At 33.6% G+C, this 22,039-nt stretch overlaps 1 protein-coding gene across 1 annotated transcript; it reads right to left on the bottom strand.

The window, feature by feature from the left end:
* Nucleotides 1-6,098: 6,098 nt before the first annotated feature.
* LOC139513572 (sphingosine-1-phosphate phosphatase 2-like) lies at nucleotides 6,099-9,753 on the bottom strand. Its single transcript, XM_071302200.1, has 3 exons — nucleotides 8,861-9,753; nucleotides 7,771-7,860; nucleotides 6,099-7,118 (listed from the first exon to the last, which is right to left on the bottom strand). The coding sequence occupies exons 1-3, from the start codon at nucleotides 9,449-9,451 to the stop codon at nucleotides 6,546-6,548; spliced, it is 1,254 nt and encodes a 417-aa protein (XP_071158301.1). The 5' UTR covers nucleotides 9,452-9,753; the 3' UTR covers nucleotides 6,099-6,545.
* Nucleotides 9,754-22,039: the final 12,286 nt, after the last annotated feature.

Here is a 22,039-nt window from a genome sequence, read left to right as displayed (position 1 = left end):
TGTTGAATTATTCATCTTATGAATATTCATTAGTAATTTGCATATTAATCTTAGTGTGTATTTTTGAAATCTCAGTGTGTAATTAACAATTTTCAGTGTGTGTTTTTCAATTTATTTCATCTCAGTGTGTCTTTTTAAAATCTCAGTGTGTAATTTTGAATTCTCAGTGTGTGTTTTTTATTTTTTAAATCTCAGTGTGTAATTTCGATTTCTCAGTGTGTATTTTTTTCGAAACAAGGGTTTAAACATAGTTTTGACGAGAACGGCTTGCCATAAACATACCCGATATCATCTGTGAAACTGTTATTCCGTAACGGTTAACCAACTCGTTATGGCGTACGTAAAATTTACGAAGGGATGATTTTAACTTCCCCATTTGGAACTCTTGGTTTAATAGCTTCCTTATGAGCAGCAATCCTCTATCAAGGAAATCATGATAGGAAATACAAGCACGGGAAGATCTTTACTCTATAAAACAACTTGAAGGAACTGAATGTGTCCATGAAAGACAGCTGATGTTTCGGCCCACTGACTTGCGCATATCGTTATCGAACGTAATCTGAGTTTTTTAAGTACGTGTAGGTCCATAATATTTGGTTAAAGCAAACTGGATAGACGGACCTACAGCCTGACTGAGGGGCATAAAACAACTTATAAGATCATATCCGTAACTTTTTAGGCAAACTTGGTGCACATTGGATAGTCATTTTGGTACTGTTGCGTTAACATGTTTAAGCTTACCATGATTTTTAAAAGTCACTTCAAATCCCAAATATCATTGAAGATTTATTTTTTATTCGAACACAAGTTTAAAACAAGTGTAGATTTGTTAATTTTCCAGGCTTTCCTTCCTCCAGTTTCTTATCTTATTTTAAATAAATGTTGGAGGATATTTGTGTTAATAAAATTGAGAATGGATTTATAATTAGTTTGAATGCTTATTTGCTTAACCTTCCGGAGAACATGAGATCGATCCCGGTTTTAGGTGTGGTTCTTAATTGTTGCTCAGTATTTAGTTTTCCATGTTGAATTTTATTAAATAGTGTTGTTCTTTGGTCTTTTTCGTTTTTGCCAGGACCTTGTCAGTTTATTTCCGGCTAATGGGTTTGAATGTCCCTTGTATCTTTCGCCTCTCTTTTATTTTTGGAACATCAGTATTATTTATGTAATTATTTTGTTTGCTATAGTTGAATGGGTCAAGCTGCAATAAACATATTTTCGGTGGAGAGAACGGGAGTGGATCGTAACCCTTGGCTAGCGAAGAAGAACACAACTGCGTTTCAAAAATATTTTAAATAGGATTTTTTATTATGATAAAAAGATGAATGCTAGCCATGGAAATCCACGTTTTACGAAATTGATCGCCAAAAAAAATTAAAAACGGCCATGGTGGATGTGTTAGGAATGCAGTTTGTTATATGTAAGGAGTAGTAATTTCATTTTGGAAGGATTAAATTAACTTTCTAATATGGAAGAATCGTTAACAAAAAAATGTTATTGCTATTTTTTTTTAGATTTCAGAATAACTTGATATTCCAAATGTGCATAAAAAGATCTACAAAATATGAAAGATTTGATAGTCCAGGTTGAACACCTTAACATGCCAAGAAATTGTCTCCGTTGAAATTCTGCAAACATCCCATAGAGCAAATTACATGGATGAATAATATTGACCATTTGGTATATGACCGTGTTCTAAGCGACACGTACATGAAGGTCATAAATAAATTTCTTGCATGAAATCAAATCTTTAGCTACTAATGACTGCCGTAGGGGGTCGACCGGAATTTTTAGCGAAGATTTCTTGGCATGTTTTTTGGATGTCCAACTATCATGTTAAAATTTTAAGATATGACATTTTAACGCTATTTTCTGAATAGTCGCTTATTATTTCCATAATACTGCTCTTAGCATATATTTACAGATATTTCCAGAATGTGCATTTGCTGCACTTTGCTGTACGATAAGAACAAATATGCTGAACTTTTATGTTTAAAGTTATGTGATAAACTAAGTGTCCAGTGATTTTGTTACGCATTGGACGGACGTCGACGTACGATTAATATCTCTTTTGACTATTAGGAACAATATCACAAGTAATTAAATGAACTATGAAAATTGTTTTGTGTCCTAATATCGATAGTCGATATAGGTGATTTTGTAATGCATCTTGTCCTGAAACTTCTATTCAGACAAGAAGCAAAGTCAGTTTTAATTAGGATTTCGCAATGTCAAGCAGTTGGAGAGGAAAATCGGCTCGATCAGTTTCAGATGCCTTTGTTTAATCTTCTTTAGATTCTCAAAAATGTTTCTGTTGTACTAAGCTGTGAATTTGGGGTTTACGGAAAATTTTGTGAAATGAGATTACAATATTGTCTCTATCATAATTTGTGTGATTATGTCTTGAAATGTAACGGTGTAATCCAAACCAGGTAGTTCCATGGAAACCCAGTGGTTGATGAATCCAGACCCAGAGACATATTATACAATAAATCATCATATAAGTCTCTAAGAACTTGTATAACTAATCGAAATACAATATCCAAGAGTCTGAACATAAACACTATAAAATCACGATCTTCTTTAAAAGAGTCTTTGAGTATTTGACACTAGCAACCAGCAACAACATACTTGTTCAAGACATGTAAGCATGCTGCTTGGCTGCTTGGGAGACAACACAAGTCAAAACGCTTTTGTCACGAGTCATCTGTTGTTCGGTTTAAATGAAAAGGGAATAGAGAATTCATTTAGAAATACTCTATAATATAATGATAATATATATATACATGCATTGCTACCCTTTTTAATGAAAAAACAGGTTCGTACAAGGTCGTTAAACTAAATGACTGGCATAATGTTGCAGATACAATCGCCTACCTGCTGAACCGTAGCACTAACTGATCAGAGCGGTCTTGAAATATATTCTTTTCCAATAATTGATCTGTTCAGATTTTTACTCCAAACAGCAAATTGCAATGCAAACGTGACTCCATTAAAACTTTTTATATGAACTGTCTTTTGATATTTTTCTTGTCAACAGTGCACAGTGCACGGTCCCTGTTTATACCCTTACAAAAAAGTAAGACTTTTACACAACCTGCAGCTGGAAAATATTCTACGTGCCATGGATGTTTTATAATATTCCTTAAAATTGTACCATATAAAATACATTTTGGCACAGTATTTAATACTCCCATACAACCTTTAAGTAAATTCATTTTCATTTTCAAAAAGCCTATTTGAAACACCAGCAATAGAAATCTGCCAGGAGTGATGCACACTTGTTTAATATGGTCATATTTTCTGTTAGAAAACCTGTCGAGAAAAAGTAAAAACTGGCACACAACCGAAAATAGCTGAAACAAAAAAAAAAAGAGAGATACGTCAAGTTCTTATCAAAAGCGCATGATTCAAGGGTGACTGGGTTATACATGTTATAGAAATATGGTCACTTGGCCTTCTTCCGATCGGGAGTAAAACGCTTGCCAAAGTTGGGCGTTCGTTTGGCTGTGCTTGATGTATCAAGTTTGCAGCCACGTCCGGTCAGAATGGGGACGTTGAATCCGATGCCTCGTGTAAAGAGAGTGCCGCGCTCTTTAAACGTTAAGAACCCTTGCAACAACTCTTTGGGATGGCCTGTTGCAAGGCAAAATGTCTGTCTCTATCCGAAATACCCTCATTTTCCAGTGGCAGTCCAAATTTCCCTGACCATCATCCCGGATGGCCTCTATTATTACAAGAACTACCTATTGTATATATTGTTAAATTGTTCTCGTCCTGAACATGCATGAAATATTTGCCACTGGGTGTTAAGCAACCAACAATCAATCAATAAACCCAATAAAAAGAGCACGTGTTCTAGTAATGAAGACTACGATACTTTGTACTCCATATAAAGTGGGTCTGTATTTAGTCTTCCTCTTCGAAATTTCTTTTGTTTTATTTCTTATTTTTGTATTTTCATTATATTTTGTTTCGTGACCATATGTCTGCTATGATGTGTTAATTTTGCATCTATTTCATTTCGGCAATCAAATTGTTACACAATAAAATTGAGAAAGGAAATGGTGAATATGTCAAAGCGACAACCACCCGACCATAGAGCAAACAACAGCCGAAGGCAACCAATGGGTCTTCAATGTAGCGAGAATTCCCGCACCCGTAGGTGTCCTTCAGCTGGCCCCTAAAATATGCATAATAGTACAGTGATAATGAACGTCATACTAAACTCCGAATTATACACAAGAAACTAAAATTTAAAATCATACAAGACTAACAAAGGCCAGAGGCTCCTGACTTGGGACAGGCGCAAAATTGCGGCGGGGTTAAACATGTTTATGAGATCTCAACCCTCCCCCTATACCTCTAGCCAATGTAGAAAAGTAAAAGAATAACAATACGCACATTAAAATTCAGTTCAAGAGAAGTCCGAGTCTGATGTCAAAAGATGTAACAAAAGAAAATAAATAAAATGACAATAATACATAAATAACAACAGACTACTAGCAGTTAACTGACATGCCAGCTCCAGACCTCAATTAAACTGATTGAAAGATTATGTCTTCATCATATGAATATCAGGTACAATCCCTCCCGTTAGAGGTTTAGTATCATACTATCATAAAATATATGAGAAGAACATAACCCGTGTCATGACAATAACTGTTTGACCTTTTTTTTAATTTAATTATCGTTCTTTGTTATATTCAGCTATCAAGCAAATGATGTTCTTTATAGACAGCAAAAAGTAAAATCACAAAAATACTGAACTTAGAGGAAAATCTAATCGGAAAGTCCATAATCACATGGCAAAATCAAATAACAAAACACATCAAAAACGAATGGACAAGAACTGTCATATTCCTGACTTGGTACATGCATTTTCAAATGTAGAAAATGGTGGATTAAACCTGGTTTTACAGCGCTAAACCTCTCACTTTGATGACAGTCTCATCAAATTCGGTTATATTTACAATGATGCGTGAACTAAACAGTCATAATTTATAAAATAGTCAAAATATAGGTACAGCAGTCATCATCGTGTAACAGTTTTAAAAGGAACAATTTAACAAAACACAAAAACATATATCTGACTACAAACACATTCATTGATTTGCGTGTCTGACGTCAGAAAATTGTATACGTCACTTATATTTGTCGTTCAATGTATATATACAAACAATTCTAAAATTTCACATGGGCAATGTTAGCATACAGGGTTAAAAAATCAAAAGTATACAAGAATTAAGTTCAGAAATAGACCGAGATTTAAACTAGTCCAAAAGTTATATAGAATTTATAGGAATCCACAAATAGTTCATTCCACTACGCGATTGAATAATTTTGACGTTTGTGGTTCAACGTATTTTGTAATGCATAATAGAAATTTCATAATGACATATAATAGAACAATATCATACTGACGGGATCTTTTAAAGTACAGAGTCACGTTATAAGAACCAAAGAAACACAAAAAGTCGCATATACAAAACACTCCAGAAAAAAATGAGAGATGATACAAACACATTGACGGGATGTTTAAGTACCGAGCCACGTTAAATGGATATAACATAAAACAATCCAACAGTAAAAGTAATATTAATAATAGATCAAAGACAAATGAAAGAACAATATAAAACGTTGTTAAGATGACAAACAACATCAGTACGCAGAATCTATACATCAAGACCATCATGTATTATTTGTGAAGTTGATACGGAATATTTATCAACAAGGTCTTGGTACCTTCCGATGAACTTTTTTTTAGAAAAAGGACGAGACGTTCTTTGACATACCCCTGGTTCATCAACTTTCTACTCAGACACTGATGACGTTTTACAAAGTCTGAGTAGGAGCTGCAAGCTCTTGCATATCGAATAAGTTGGGAAATATATATCCCATATGCAGGTGAAGTTGGTATATTGTTACTAAGGTGGGGGGAATTTATAATTTCAAAATTAAAATCGTCTCGTTTGTCTTGATTACTTTCGAAAAACACTTGTTACAAGGATTTTGTCCATATCTTTTTCCCCCCTCAAGAATCACCACTAGTTTGTTTCTGTAATATGATAGAGATAGCAAACAAGATTAAAAAAAAGCATGTTAAATCATTTATTATAAATAAACTTCTAAATTTTGGAAACAATAAACTTAACAATTACTTGTAAAATAACAATTCTATCAATTGTACAGAAATATGATCACCATGACAAGATGTTACTTACTTTATATTATCGCTATTTTGTGAATTTTTCTTTTGATCTTTTTTTGAGATAATTTTTCATATCATGCTACTCGCTTGAGATGGAAAAATTTAAATTATCGCTAAAAACAAAGAAGGCACGTGGCGTTGCTAACGATATTGACATGAATTTGACATCGTCGTCATAGGTAAATAAGATAAATAGATTATTACTTTATACGTAATTATATTAACTTATATAATTAGTTTATATGAGCAATTCTATTTGACCAGTGTTTTTATTTTTTTTAAATGTTATAATATCGTACATGACCGCACATGTATGTATGACTTCTGATACTATCTACTGAACCTCATTGAAATACGCCGTTCTTCCAAGTCCCAATAGAAAATGGATATATGGTATCAAAAATATGATTGCAAATCCTAAAACATAGTATGTAACAAATTTATATCCAATCTCTACTGATGGATGTTTCTTGTTTGGTTTTTCTAAATTGAATACATAAGAAAAGAAGTGCACTGATGATTTTTTCACCACTGAATACAGGGCACCAAGGATAACAATGCCAATCACAAATCTCAATAAAGACTCTGCCATCATAGTAATGGTGGGTATAACAATCTGAGCTTGGAAGACTTGGCCTTTGTCTACTGTAAACCCAAACTGATAATTTATCCATGTCCCTAGAGTAACACCTGCTGAGACGGCTACAATTTGAACGGCATCGGCTTTTGCAGTATATGGAGAACCATCCTTAGCGTTGGGATAGCAGACAGTGCTTAATGCAAGACTGATGCCAAAAACAACAAGCGGTGCAACGGGATGTGACTGTTGGAACATATCAAATTCCTTCATATAAGGTACAGTCAACAAAATGATGATTAAAGATGCTATCACTCCACATAAGAGATCCTACAAAACAAAAACATTTTATTTAAAGATTAAAAAAACGCCTCTCTCTAGATATGCCACAGTCCGTACGCAACCTTTTGAATTAAGATTAATCTTGATCTCTGAGAAAAAGTTAGCATTTAATCAAGTTATGTTTCCAAATATGTGAATGCTTTAATTTTGTCTGCTCTTCCCTGAATAAATGCAGCGAATCACTAGTGAAAGTACCACTAATCAGAAACTGAATTATCTATTTGGATGTTGGATGTGTACTGATTGATATTTTAGTCTTAGATACATGTATGATTTTTTAATTTATTAGTGGTTATTGGCAGTCAGTAACTGCAAGTTCTCTCAGATATTTTCTTATTGTCTTTTTTGTTTTGGAATTTACAGATACGCTGCCACGTCATGTCTGTATTTTCGTTAGATGTTTTCTGCTTTGTATCAATCTGAAGAGTTATAGGCACTATTCCAAATGCAATGCTTCGATAACGGAGGAAAATACCTGTACAAAACAGAACTGAATGTCGAAACCCAGCATTCAATATAACAGAAAATAGTCATTTAAAGCAAATCAGTTTTGAAACTCAGAATCCATTTCATGATCTCGTTATTATCATAAATCGAAAGTAATTACAATTATAGATTAGATAACGTGTAAAATACTTACCATTACTGAATGGACCCCAAGGTAGAGACGACTGAGACACACCAATAAACACCAGCATATGGCTATACTTATCACAAACACAGGAGATATCTGAAACACATTATAACTATGTTGAAGGGATGGATAAATCAAGCTTTTATCTCAATACACACCCTATGTTGACATATATTAACTTGACTTAAAAAGTGGTGGGTTAAAATTTTTATTTTGGCAATTTGTGGGAAAACTCTACAACTATAAGTGCTAAATAAGTTATACATATCATAAAGGCTACTCAAATCCTCTGTAATTCCAAGATGGAAATATTGAAAAGGAAAAAAATTGTCGATTTGTCGATTGTGATCTTAATGATAAACATGTCAAGAATATCTGCTACTAAGATTTTAAGTTGTGGGATATCCGCAAGTGTGACATTATCCAAAAAATGTTTATTTGCTGAACTAGTATACATTATTGTTTCATTGTCAGCTGAATGCTGCTAAACGACCTCAATTGACTTCCCATAAGGGTCTGGAATGACTGACGAAAGCCCATAGGACAGGCGTAACGACAAAATGCTAGAACATCATAACATTCACTTTTTATCACTTTATAGGTAAATTATATCCGGTGTTTATGGGTGCATGCCTTAATTGTTATGGATCCGGCTTACATAAAGTTAAAATGTTCTGATGAATAAATGGCTTATATGTAACGATAAAAAATTTTGATAAATTTTTTTTTTTTATCGGCAAATAATAACTTATTAAGTTAACTATGAATGTATTTAGCTGTTATAAAATATGAGTCACTGCAGGGGCGGATGCAGGAATTTTCGAAAGGGGGGTGCTAACCCAGGGCAAAAGGGGGGGGGTGCAGGGGGTGCAAAACATATGTCCCGATACAAATGCATTGATCGGCAAAAATAAAGGGGGGTGCGCACCCCCGGAAACCCCCCCCCCCCCCCACCTGGATCCGCCACTGCACTGCTAGTTATACATGCTATAAATTGAAAAAAAATGAAAAAAACCCGTTCATACATTACCCTAAACTGAAAATGAATGACTCTCTAATGATTTTATGGGTATTTTTAATAACTGTGTTTACTTACATCATATCTATGTATTATTGAATACGCAAGCATAAATGGTATAGCCGTCGCTGACATCGCATGTGTGGAAGGCATTGCATATTCCTGCAGAAAGTCGGTCTCCAATCTAACCACGGGTGGAGATGTTGGGCGTGGCCATATTAGATAGTCTTTAGCCGCCTGTCCTGCGTACATACATAAAGTCCAAACTACATTTGTATGACGAACTACAACAGAATCCATATTCCATGCTACGTACGGGTAGAAAAGTAAATAAAATGCCTCGTTTCCTAAGGAGGATGCACATGTCAGTATGTAAAACAGAGATTTCTGAAACATGGATAAATGCTTCCATATTCTGTCCGACTCTGACTTAGGCGTCCTGAACACAGTATCCTGAGATTCAATTTGATTTTGGTTCTCTATGATATTATTTTTTCTACAATCCTGTAATCCTGTTCTTTTCCGAACTGTACAAGAATTGTTCTCATTTCCTAAACTTCCTTCCGACGGTTGGTCACTTTGATAATTAAGGTAGACTCCACATAGACGTTGAAACTTTGCTGTGTATTCAGGATCCGAGAGATGGAAGAATTTCTTCAGTTTTGCCATTTTCCCCTTATTTGGCTTATTTTTACTTTAACCGATAAACGTTAAATATGGGTCAATGAATTCACAGGTATTTAAATTATTGTAGCTTTCTTTCCTAGTCACTGTTTTCATAGTGGAATCAGGTGACTGGAGATCTTTTCATTTAGATTTGTTTACGTTAGCGACAAATCATTGTTTACTGACAGTCACGACCAAGTTATTTACCTTTATTAACCAGATTGAAATGATTAATTAGTTGATAATCCATCTAGTAATGGATTAATAATTTATATTAAATTGCATAAGATACATTAATATACCGTGGGGTCAATGGGGTGTGCAAATCGGGTTTAAATGTACGTGTCACAGCTAGATATTAAACTGTTAAATTGACTGTTTAACCAAAGTCGAGCTTGCCGAATTAATTATTTATTGACATAAAGTTGTCATGATCCGTTCTTAGGTCGTCGCAGTTTTTTGTGAAAGCTTTAGCATGCGTATTATGCATTTCGAAATCCTTAGGTTGAGTAATAATTGTGACAAGCCGTTTTCAAGCATATTTTATCTTATAAAGTTACGTATTCTTTATGAGCCATTTTATATAATTTGAAGTAAATAAGATATCCTATATACTTTATGGTATATCTATGATAAATCTTATATACTCTAGTACAAGATATCTTAAAATAACTGTATTCGATGTCTCATATACTCTAGTAAAAGATGTCTTAAAATAACTGTATTCACAGGCGGATCCAGGGGGGGGGGGGGGGTGCTTTCGTGGGAAACATTTGATTGATTATATTGTGAATCCCTGAAGCACGACTGGAGCGGTCCCCCCTTAGGTCAGTAAGTGCCCCCCCCCCCCCCTCATGAAAAGTTCTGGATCCGCCACTGGTATGCGATGTCTTATATACTCAGGTATAAGCCATAAAGGTTATATATATATATCTTAAAATAACTGTATTCTTATATACTCTAGTATAAGATATAGGGACAGGCACATACATACAGAATGTGGCGGGGTTGAACATATGTTAGCGGGATCCAAACCATTCCCTAACCTGGGACATTGGTATAACAGTACAATATAAGAACGAACTATAAAAATCACGGTTGAAAAGGCTTAACACATGATACCGTGGAAATACGAATACTACAAATAGTTTATTTCAATGACATTTCTATACGTTAAATTGATGCGATCACGGGATTTTCACGAGAAAGTTCACTCTGGGTTCATACGCAAAACATATTCGGCGAATTATTTACAGGAAGCAAAAAAAAAATATAAAAAAAAAGTAAAATTTCTTGGAAATTTGGAAAAAATATAGACTAGAATTTTCTTGAGAAGAAAGTATATATACATAAATTTTTCACTACAGACGTGCCATTCATATTTATAAATACATATTCATCATTTTTTTTAATTTGAAGTTTCATATCACTTTAACACATGTGTATGGACAATAATTAAACCTGTCATACTGAGGTCTCATACTTAAAAAGATTTATAACAATGTTTTGATCAACTTCATAATGAAATAAAACTCATAATTAAAACGGATCTGGATAAAAAAAAAAATACATAAGTAGTGTATTTTCTAATTCCATATTATTTTAACGACAGAGCCGTTTTCTTAAAAGTAATTCCATCTTTTAAAAACATATTAAAATTCACAGTAAGCATCCACCCTAGTCCATAACGGCATAAAGGGGCGGATAAAACAAGGTTACTCCGAACTGGGAAGGTCTAAAACGCGGAAATGGAAAACGCGGAAGAGAAAAATGGGTGTATTATAACTGATATCTTTGGAACCGCTAAAGCTAAATTAATAAATAAAACTGATTTTGAAAGCTAACATAATGTTCTATAAGATAAAATTAAAAAAATATATATTTGAATATGTTCTTTTATCGAAAAGTTGACCGGAAGACTTTCTTTGTGTGAATCAGGCAACACATTTTTGTACATTAAAACTTAAATTCACAAAAAAGCTTATAACCCGGTCAAAGTCTGTAAATTGACTCTTAAAGATATTTAAATGACAAATAATATGATATAAAGAACAAAATAAATATATTACTATAAAAGGGCTAAAAGTTGACCGGAAGGACTCCTTGTACACAAATATACTCATTTTTGCAGCCAAAATATGAAAACAAGTAGATGAGGATTCACATTGACATGTTTCTTTTGGAAAAAGAGTTACACAGTATTTTCCTTTCCTGCCATTTACAATAAACGCACCTTGTTGTGGAACCAAAGTAATTAAATTATTGTCAACAATAAATCGTGCCAAACTTTGTTGACTGCTATCAGTCGGGTATTCTATGACAGGTTGTTGATTAGCTATTACCTCATTATTTTCTAATTTGACCTGATTAGTACTAGTGTTCTCATCAGACTTTGTTTGTTTTATGATTTCCTGTGAATTTAAATTGCCTAAAGGATCAGTGTCAGATTGGAAAGAATTAGACTGAAAAAGTGGCTTGTCGTTTTTTAAATATTCAATTACCTCATCTGGACTTACAATTCTTTTTGGAAAAATAACATCTGATGGTGAAATAAATGCTCTACTAAACTCTTTTTTCAAATGATAATTTCCTAAACCAGAACGTCCACGTAAAATTTCATAATTCTCAAAATTTTGTATGTAATAAAAACCCAAAGCCAGTAAATCTACTGGTAGCTCTTTCCAATCATTTTCTCTTTTTAAAACGGCATTCATACTTTCGGAAAGATTGTTTGTTATTCCAGAATAAGGATCAAACATGCCGGGATATTTTTCAATTAACCATTTACCAGAGTGATTTTGAATTGCCGGAGATATATGTTTATTGAAATGTTCTAAAACTACGGGAGTCCATTTTGATGTTAATTTCAATTTTGTTTCCAAAAATTCTTCTTCATTATCAGAATGCAACATCTGATTCAAATGATCTATATAAATTTTAATATTATCACTATCCAGTCATTCCCAAAAAATGGGTACAATTACAAAATTTCAGTGTCGCCGGCAAATAACCACAAAATGCAAGCTTAACATATGTCACAGATAATCTTTTTCGTGTTCTAAGTGATTAATATGTATACTAAAATAAAATTATATTCTTCTGTGATGTATATCGTAAATATGGTGTCTTCAACCTATGCCAACATTTGATAAAAATATATTCAACCTATGCCTACAAACAAAATACAATAGGTGTTGTTATAACAATTATTAATTAATAAAAGGTAAAATACAGTCAGTATATTTAAGCACTAAATATTACTCTTTAAAAATTCACAAACAAAAATAAAGTATTTGCAAAATTGTGTTGTAGTAAAAAATGGAATTATAAACAAATTCTAAAGAGACCAAATTGTAAAAAAGAACACTTGATACTAGCAAAATTGAGTTGAAATAAATATTAAATTATTATAAAAATAAAATAAGACTAAATTTCTAAAATTAATTACATAACAATACTTGAGAAAAAAGAGACTAAAAAATGTTTCAATAGTGCAATTTTTTTTATTTCTTTTTCAATATTTTGTTGTATTAAATATGAAACATACTTTAACAAGCAACAAAATATACAAATATAACATATTTCAACACAAACTTTTTTCTAAATCAAATTAATTTTGCAATATAAAATTTTAAATAAATTTTAAAAAAATATTTTTTTTGGTTCATTTATAGGCAGCAACTTTCCAGTTGGACAGTACACTATTTATTTACTTTGTTTTACGGGTAGTTTAGAAAATTCAAGTACTCTGTGTTTGTTTTTATTCATTATATATTGAGTTGTGAGCTTCTGTCCATGTTTGGTACAAATCCAGGATAGTATAAAAAAGTTATTAAAACTTTAAAAACTTTAACAATAGAGTGAATGTATTGTATCCTGGCAGAAAAACTAAGTCCTTTTATAGGTAAAATACGGGAAAAAATGGCTTTTTTGTTTTACAAAATTTAGTTCTGGATACTACAATGTATCTAATGATCATAAACAAGCTTCTGTTTAAGTTTGGTACAAATCCATGATAGTTGAAGAAAGTTATTCAAATTTTTAAAACTTTAACCACAGAGCGAATGTAATGTTTCCTGGCAGAAAAACTTAGTCCTTTTATAAGAAAAATACAGAAAAAATGGATTTTTTGTTGTACAAAAAATACTTCTGGATACTATCTTATGATCATAAAAAAACTTCTGTCCAAGTTTGGTAGAAATCCAGAATAGTTTAAGAAAGTTATTATTAAAATTTCAGAATAGTTTAAGAAAGTTATTATTAAAATTTTAAAAACTTTAACCACAGAGTGAATATTTGTGGACGCCGCCACCGCCGACGTCGACGTCGACGGAATGTAGGATCGCTATGTCTCGTTTTTTAACTAAAGGATAACAACATGACACCAGCTGCTTGTGCAGATGCAGCTTCAATTCATATTCTATAGTATGACTTTTGAGGCAATCATATTAGTGAAATTTGTCTTATTCTCTGAATGTGTTGGAATTAATAGTGAACATTTAAAATAGATATTTTACATGAGTCAGTATCTATGAAATTCATGAGTTTCAATAGTGGTGTATGCCATTGTATTTGAAGGAATCTATTTTACATAAAATTCAATATTTTATCATATATTTCTTTATTATTCATGAAAACGACACTCATAGATATTCAATATGACTAGATGATTGTTCCTTAAATAAAAATTCATAAAATCCCCCCCCCCCTCCATTATTTCATTTTACTAATTTTAAACTTATTCCTTTATGAAATAGAGATCCTCAACACACACAATTACCTACATTTTCACTAGTACTTGTAAAAGAAATTGTATATTGAGTAAACATCAATGCTACGTTTAAACTGGTTGTAGATTGATTAGCCCCTAATTAATTTATGTTTTTATAACACTTAATCTGTAACAAATTATTCAACCTATGCCAACATTTTTTCACACAATTTTATACCTAAATTTCAAAATGTTGGCATAGGTTGAATGAACCCGTAAATATATTTGTGTGATTTTCTATTCAATATACGGAAATCACACGAATTCCGAATGTCGCCAAGAAAAACTCCAAAATATCGGTGTGAATTAAAATACTTTATTTCATCTAAATCATGATTAGATTTGCTTTTTTTATTTGACACTATATTGATTTTTATCAACAAAAATAATTTAGAATCAAAAGTTATAATATACACTTTGATTTACCCATTAAACCAATGTCGCCGATAAACGTATAACCTACCGTAACGTATCTTTAGGTACAGTCAAAACATATTTATATGATTGGAAATCATGCTCAAAGTGACTTTAAGCAAAGTTGATACATCAAATTTTAAAATCCAGCCTTTCACTTTTATTGCAATGAAACGAAAAATTAAAAAAAATCTTCTCTTTCTCTTTTTTTCGATTGTCGCATATAAGAATCCAACCTACGTAACGCGTATTTTGGAACTCACTAACCAAGAACAAATCAAAATGATGATTATTTCATTGAAAGCACCCATAAAGCTTCTCAATAATCAGTTTTGAGAAAGCAACTCAACAATATTGTTACATATTTCCATGTATAATGTAAATAAAACTAACCTCCGTTTAAATAACCTCCGTGACGCAGTTATTTACAGTTAAGTTGTCAGACTTTTTTATAAGTATCAGCGGCTGCCGACACTGCCGAAAGTCATTTTTGTGGCAGACATCATTTATTATAAAGAAAACAGACAAACAAAATACAGATTTTGAGAAAAAAAATGTTGTTTTGAGAAAGGTAGGTTAACTTGTTTTTCCCTATTATGTGAGCAACATTATAACGTTTAATAAACGTTATATCAGCCATTTTCTTAGATTTAAAATAGTCTACAACACAACTTGTGTAATTACGACGACAATCATAACTTTAACAGCGGTTTATGGCAAACATTTTCAAGATTATGTAGGACTCATCAATGTAACGGAGGTTATGCAAAATAAAAAAAATCTAAAGATCCAAGATGCATGTAAACACGATCATACCAATTGAAATTCTTGTACATTGTTATAGATACCAAATCAGTTCATCAATTATCACTAATAAAAATCAAAAGGTGATGTCAATCATAGACGACATCATTGATTTACGTTACGGAGGATAGAATTTTAAGGAAAAAAAGTGTTTTTTCTCTAACAGGACTTTACTCTTTTTAGATAACGATTTACTAAGAAAAATGTTTAATTCTGTTGTCTTGTTTGTCATTTAATTCCAATATTTACATTCATTTATATGTTTGCTGTTGGTAAGAACTGGAATTGTCCGTTATGGAGGTTTTAAATGTCGTTACGGAGGATAGAAATTTTCGAAATGAAACTATTTTGACTCCAAAACTTCATAGTTGAGTATAATACATACATTATGGTGTGAAGGAAGATGACAGTATCTGTATAGAGCTAATAAAATTAAGTTGAACAGTATTCGGTTTAGGTAAAACATATTTTTGAGTGAAAGTTCATGAATCGTTACGGAGATTTTGACAAGAACAAGTCCATTTGACTAAAAGAAACATATAACTTGATAGAAAACAGTTTTTTTAGTTTGTAATGTCAAAAAATTGTTTAGAAAAGCTAGCATTAAAGAGTTAAGTGTTACTATGTATCAGCATTCAGATACTGGTTTGATATCAACCTCCGTAACAAAGATGGGGGTGTGGATTAATACAAGCATAAAAAATACATACAAGTGATTCAAAACATAAATAATAGAGTTTTTCTTGGAAAGCTGTATTATGAAACTAAAATATTATACAGCATAACATTTCATTAGTTTAAATTTATTACTAAATAAGTTGTGAAAACTACTTATTTGAATTATTTTTTAAACACTATATTAATTCAGACCTTAAAATTGTTATTTGCTTTCAATATATACAGAGTAATACGTATAAATCAGTTTGCTATGGTGGTAAATGTAACCCATTTCACATGAGCCTGGATTTAAATCTTGTGTTTTTCTCTAATGCAATTTTTAAGATGACTTTATACAACACTAACCTCCGATACGTTCATACTTACCTTGTCTTACAAAAAATGCTAAAACTAGAAAACAACTAAAATGGTGTAAGTAAAAATTTAAAAAATGACAGACTAGATATAGACACAGAAGAAAACAACACTATCTCTCTGCTCAGTTGAAATTTATTTTTTAACAGTGTCTACATTCGAATTGTACCCATTTTTTGGGAATGACTGTATCAACTTTGCCTTTTAACCAGAATTTAAAATCTTCCTTTATATGATTCCAACAAAACATAATCGGACAATTTGGAAAAGTATCTCGAATAGCTCTTTTTAAACCTGGTTCTTGGTCAATGACAAAAGGAATTTGTTTTTTATCTATTCTAGGAATTTTATCTTTCAAAAATTTAAACAAAACTTCATGCCATTTAGCGTGTTTACGTTCATGGATTAAAAATGCCAAAGGAACAAGTGGCGTTTCATCAAATATGACATGTTTGAAAACTATCGGTGATACATAACAATCGCCAAGTTTAAAAGTTGTGTCATAAACTAAGTAAACTGGGTCTTCAGTTTTAAGCTCAATTATATCTTTGAATGCGTTTATGATTTCGGGGAGTGCGACAACAGCGTAAAGATCTGGATATACTAAAACTTCAGAAACAAACCCATCTAACTGATATGCCAAAAGTACTAAATTATATATGTCATCTTTTGATAAGGCCTTTTCTTGTCTCTCTTTACTTAAAATATTTTTTACCTGTTTTGTATTTCGGGGATTTGCTACGGCTTGGTGTGACCCGTCTACATCGTTTGTACAAATCATTTTTTTATAAATCTTATGTGGATTACCCTCTTTCTCTTTAATGGTACCAATAACTGAAGGCATAGTACGAACAAATTCAGTATCATGTTTACTATTTCCATGCGGCATTGGTTGATATAAATCTTCGTTGCCTATATAATGAATGAGAACCAAATTTGGATTACTGTCTAACCAATAAGCTATACGTTTAAAATCTGATGTAGAACGAGGTCGCTTTCGACCACTTTTTGTTTCAAAACCAGGCAATCTTAGTTTAAAGTAACATTTGTTTAATTTTACACCTTCAATTTCAAAAACATATTTACCTTCATTAATCCAAGTGTACTGGTCGCATTTCCAGTCATTGGGATGTTTAGACTGAATGAGGTATATTTCACCGCCATTAGGCTTTACAGGAGGAAGACAACCAATTTTTTCTTTAATGGGATTTTGAAGTATATTTTTTACCTTTTCATTTTCAAACATAACTGTAACACCAGTCAAATAAGGTAAAATACCACCCCCACGTTGTGGTGAAGAGGGCGGTGAAATAGATCGAACACTATAAATAGGGACTGATGAAATAGACTGAACACTAGACAGAGGGACTGGTGGACTAGACTGAACACTAGAAATAGGGACTGATGGACTAGAATGGACACTAGAAATAGGGACTGATGGAATAGACTGAACACTAGAAATAGGGACTGATGGAATAGACTGAACACTAGAAATAGGGACTGATGAAATAGACTGAACACTAGAAATAGGTACTGATGAAATAGACTGAACACTAGAAATAGGTACTGATGGACTAGACTGAACACTAGAAATAGGGACTGATGGACTAGACTGAACACTAGAAAGAGGTACTGATGAAATAGACTGAACACTAGAAATAGGTACTGATGGACTAGACTGAACACTAGAAATAGGGACTGATGAAATAGACTGAACACTAGAAATAGGGACTGATGGAATAGACTGAACACTAGAAATAGGTACTGATGAAATAGACTGAACACTAGAAATAGGTACTGATGAAATAGAATGAACACTAGAAATAGGTACTGATAAAATAGACTGAACACTAGAAATAGGGACTGATGAAATAGACTGAACACTAGAAATAGGGACTGATGAAATAGACTGAACACTAGAAATAGGTACTGATGAAATAGACTGAACACTAGAAATAGGTACTGATGGACTAGACTGAACACTAGAAATAGGGACTGATGGACTAGACTGAACACTAGAAAGAGGTACTGATGAAATAGACTGAACACTAGAAATAGGTACTGATGGACTAGACTGAACACTAGAAATAGGGACTGATGAAATAGACTGAACACTAGAAATAGGGACTGATGGAATAGACTGAACACTAGAAATAGGTACTGATGAAATAGACTGAACACTAGAAATAGGTACTGATGAAATAGAATGAACACTAGAAATAGGTACTGATGAAATAGACTGAACACTAGAAATAGGGACTGATGAAATAGACTGAACACTAGAAATAGGGACTGATGAAATAGACTGAACACTAGAAATAGGTACTGATGAAATAGACTGAACACTAGAAATAGGGACTGATGGACTAGACTGAACACTAGAAAGAGGTACTGATGGACTAGACTGAACACTAGAAATAGGGACTGATGGAATAGGTTCATCTCTCAGGTATGAACGAAGGTAATGGAAGAAAGGAGTAGCATTCGAAATTAACCCCTTGTACTGTAGACTCCGGTGAGCCATGAGGTGTTGGCAAAACATGCCCCTACCCTCACCATTCTTACCTGTACCCCAATAACTGTCATTAACCATGTGTATCAGTTCAGATTTTACAGAGCCTAAAAGGCACTTTGCAAATTTTTCACACTGCAGATATTTTAGCCAGAAGAGGTTATACATAAAAACACCTCTAAACATTCGCCAATTTGATGAAATCTTATGATAAGATTTTGAAAGATGTTTTGCATCTTCAGCTGTCTTTGAATGCCGAATTTTTTCTGCCAAAGTAAAATGTGAATGCTCGACAGCTTTAACATACTGATACACATGTTCAGACGATGGGAAAGTCATACCTCTAAATATTAAGGTACATGGAAAAAAATTAGACAAAGGCGAAGACGACCCCTTAATGTAAATCGGAGGCTCTGTAAATGTACGCTTAGCCGCGGTCGGAGGTGAAAAGTCACGATCGCGTACTGGGGAATCAGGCGGTGTAACAACACGACCACGAGTGCGAACCGAATCACGAGATGGAGATACGACACGAGATGGAGATACGACACGAGATGGAACTGGCATACGAGAGCGTACCGAAACACGAGATGGAGATACGACACGAGAAGGAACTGGCATACGAGAGCGAACCGAATCACGAGATGGAGATACGACACGAGATGTAGATACGACACGAGATGGAGATACGACACGAGATGGAGATACGACACGAGATGGAACTGGCATACGACAGCGTACCGAAACACGAGATGGAGATACGACACGAGAAGGAACTGGCACACGAGAGCGAACCGAATCACGAGATGGAGATACGACACGAGATGGAACTGGCATACGAGAGCGAACCGAATCACGAGATGGAGATACGACACGAGATGGAACTGGCATACGAGAGCGTACCGAAACACGAGATGGAGATACGACACGAGATGGAGATACGACACGAGAAGGAACTGGCATACGAGAGCGAACCGAATCACGAACTGGCGACAGTACCCATATACTTACTTCACGTGATGGTAGAGATGGAAAGTCGATAACGTTGTCAACTATCAATGGTTTGGTGTGAGTTGGTGGTTGTGTGAACCTTTGAGTTGGAACCTTTACTGCATCTGAGTATGGTGTTGGTTTTGGTAGTTGATTCTGTTGTGGAGTAGTACCAGTTGACTCTTGCTTGTAGTGGACTGAGTATGGTCTCATACTTGGTAATCTGATGAACGGTGTTGAAGTAGGTGGTCTACGGAGCCGACGGATCTCTGCCTCAAGGTTTCTAACCACAGTGGTAGCACCATCCCTGGTAAGATGAAGGCCGTCTTTACTCAACAGTAGGCGCTGGAGCTTGCCATCAACAACAAAGGAACGATGTGCAACATAGTTCACTCTGGGAACAGATTGAACTATGATGCGCAACTTGTTGTTGATGTAAGACGCCTTCCTGTTGACCAAAGAGAGAAATCTCATGGACTTCATCTTACCAGGGAACATGTCCTGACCGCGGGGTAGTAACCCAGAAAGCAGGATCTGGCATGTTGGGTTGAGTCTTAGTATACTCTCAACCAGACTCTGGTAATGAGTCAGAACATCAGCTGGGGTGTCATTCCACAGGTTGTTGGCTCCGATGTGAAGTACAACAATCCTGTAGTCGGGAACCCTGTGCCCTATGACACCCCACATCTGTTCTATGCGGTATCCTGAAAAAGAAACAACATCTACATTAGACAACTTTAAAGGGAAACTTCGCAAAAAAATCAAAAATTGATATTATGTTCATTAGGCATAAAAATGCTCAAATTCATAGATATTATAGTTTTATTCCGCTAGATAAGCGATCACCATCGATTTTAAATTTAGAGAATCATTTCGATCCGTTCAGCCATTTTGTCTTCGTTCCCGGTTAATAAAATCGATATGTCTATAAACCCAAAAGGAACAAAACTACAGTAACCGATGTAGTCGTAATTGCATGTCGATATCTTGGCAATCGTACGGTTGTTTTATCCGACTTACTAACTTCAAGTTGATACGGAAAATATTCTTATTTTTTTTAAATTACCACGGTCTTTTGTTTTTAAACTGTTGATATTGGAATTAGGTAAAAAGTCAAAGTTGAAATCATAAATAAGTGATCCGTGAAAATTGTTTTCGAAAATCTAATTTGTTCATAATTCTTTAAAGTAATAAACTTTTTTCAAATAACTTTTAATCTTCCCTCATCTGATCACCAGCATGGCTACAGGTATTACTTTCAAAGGTATTGGGAGGGGTGTGAGGTGACACGTCCAGGTATTCAAGCGATTTCCTGTCGGGCTTGCATCGTTTCACTTCTGCATGTATTGATCAGTGTACACGGCTGATAACTTATAACTTTCCATTTTGAACTATCAGATGTATGATATACAACTCTGTCTTACTTGTCATTACTAAACTCATACGCTTGTTTATAAATAACATTTCTGGTGTAAAGAATATTATTCATAAAAATATAAATAATACCCAAAAAATAAGATTTGATGGAATTAAAATCTATTTAAATATTTTTTCCAAGGGTAAATTTGGGAAAATGTAATATATACTCATTGTCAATGGTGAAGGACAGATTGGAACATACCAGAAATATTGATTTATAAAATGTACGCACTTGCCGATGATTCGTTTATACGACTGGGTTGAAAGTTATGGAACTAAAGCGCAATTTAAAATATATACATGTATACATTAAACATAAGAAAAAAAACCATATATTTTGAATAAATTTGGGTAAAAGTTTTGTAAATAGACTAGTCCACGTATGCCAACAGAAGGTAATCATCGAATGTCGATAGACTATTGTATACCAGAAGAAGAAGAGAACCAATTTGATTTAAATACAGGTCGATGTATAACTTTTGCTTTGGTTCATTGAAGTTGTCACGGGAAATAGTAAAATCACAGATTTATATTTCAATAAGATTGTTCTCGAACAAAGGAAGGAATTCGTCATCACAATTGTAATATATGCCACTGGACGAACACTAATTATCCCCAAGGGATGTGAATATTTTGCTGGCAAACTTTT

This window comes from Mytilus edulis, chromosome 2 (genome assembly GCF_963676685.1).
Source record: "Mytilus edulis chromosome 2, xbMytEdul2.2, whole genome shotgun sequence".
Taxonomy (NCBI): Eukaryota; Metazoa; Mollusca; class Bivalvia; order Mytilida; family Mytilidae; genus Mytilus; species Mytilus edulis.
Note: the sequence above shows the minus strand (reverse complement) of the source record. Positions and strands in the feature narration are given on the sequence as shown.

Coding starts and splice junctions, on each gene's coding strand:
- LOC139513572 (XM_071302200.1), bottom strand. CDS start 9,451: ATGGCAAAACTGAAGAAATTCTTCCATCTCTCGGATCCTGAATACACA. Junction 7,861..8,860: donor CAATAATACATAGATATGAT/GTAAGTAAACAC, acceptor AATGTGTTTCAG/ATATCTCCTGTGTTTGTGAT. Junction 7,119..7,770: donor TTGGGGTCCATTCAGTAATG/GTAAGTATTTTA, acceptor TTTGTTTTGTAG/GATCTCTTATGTGGAGTGAT.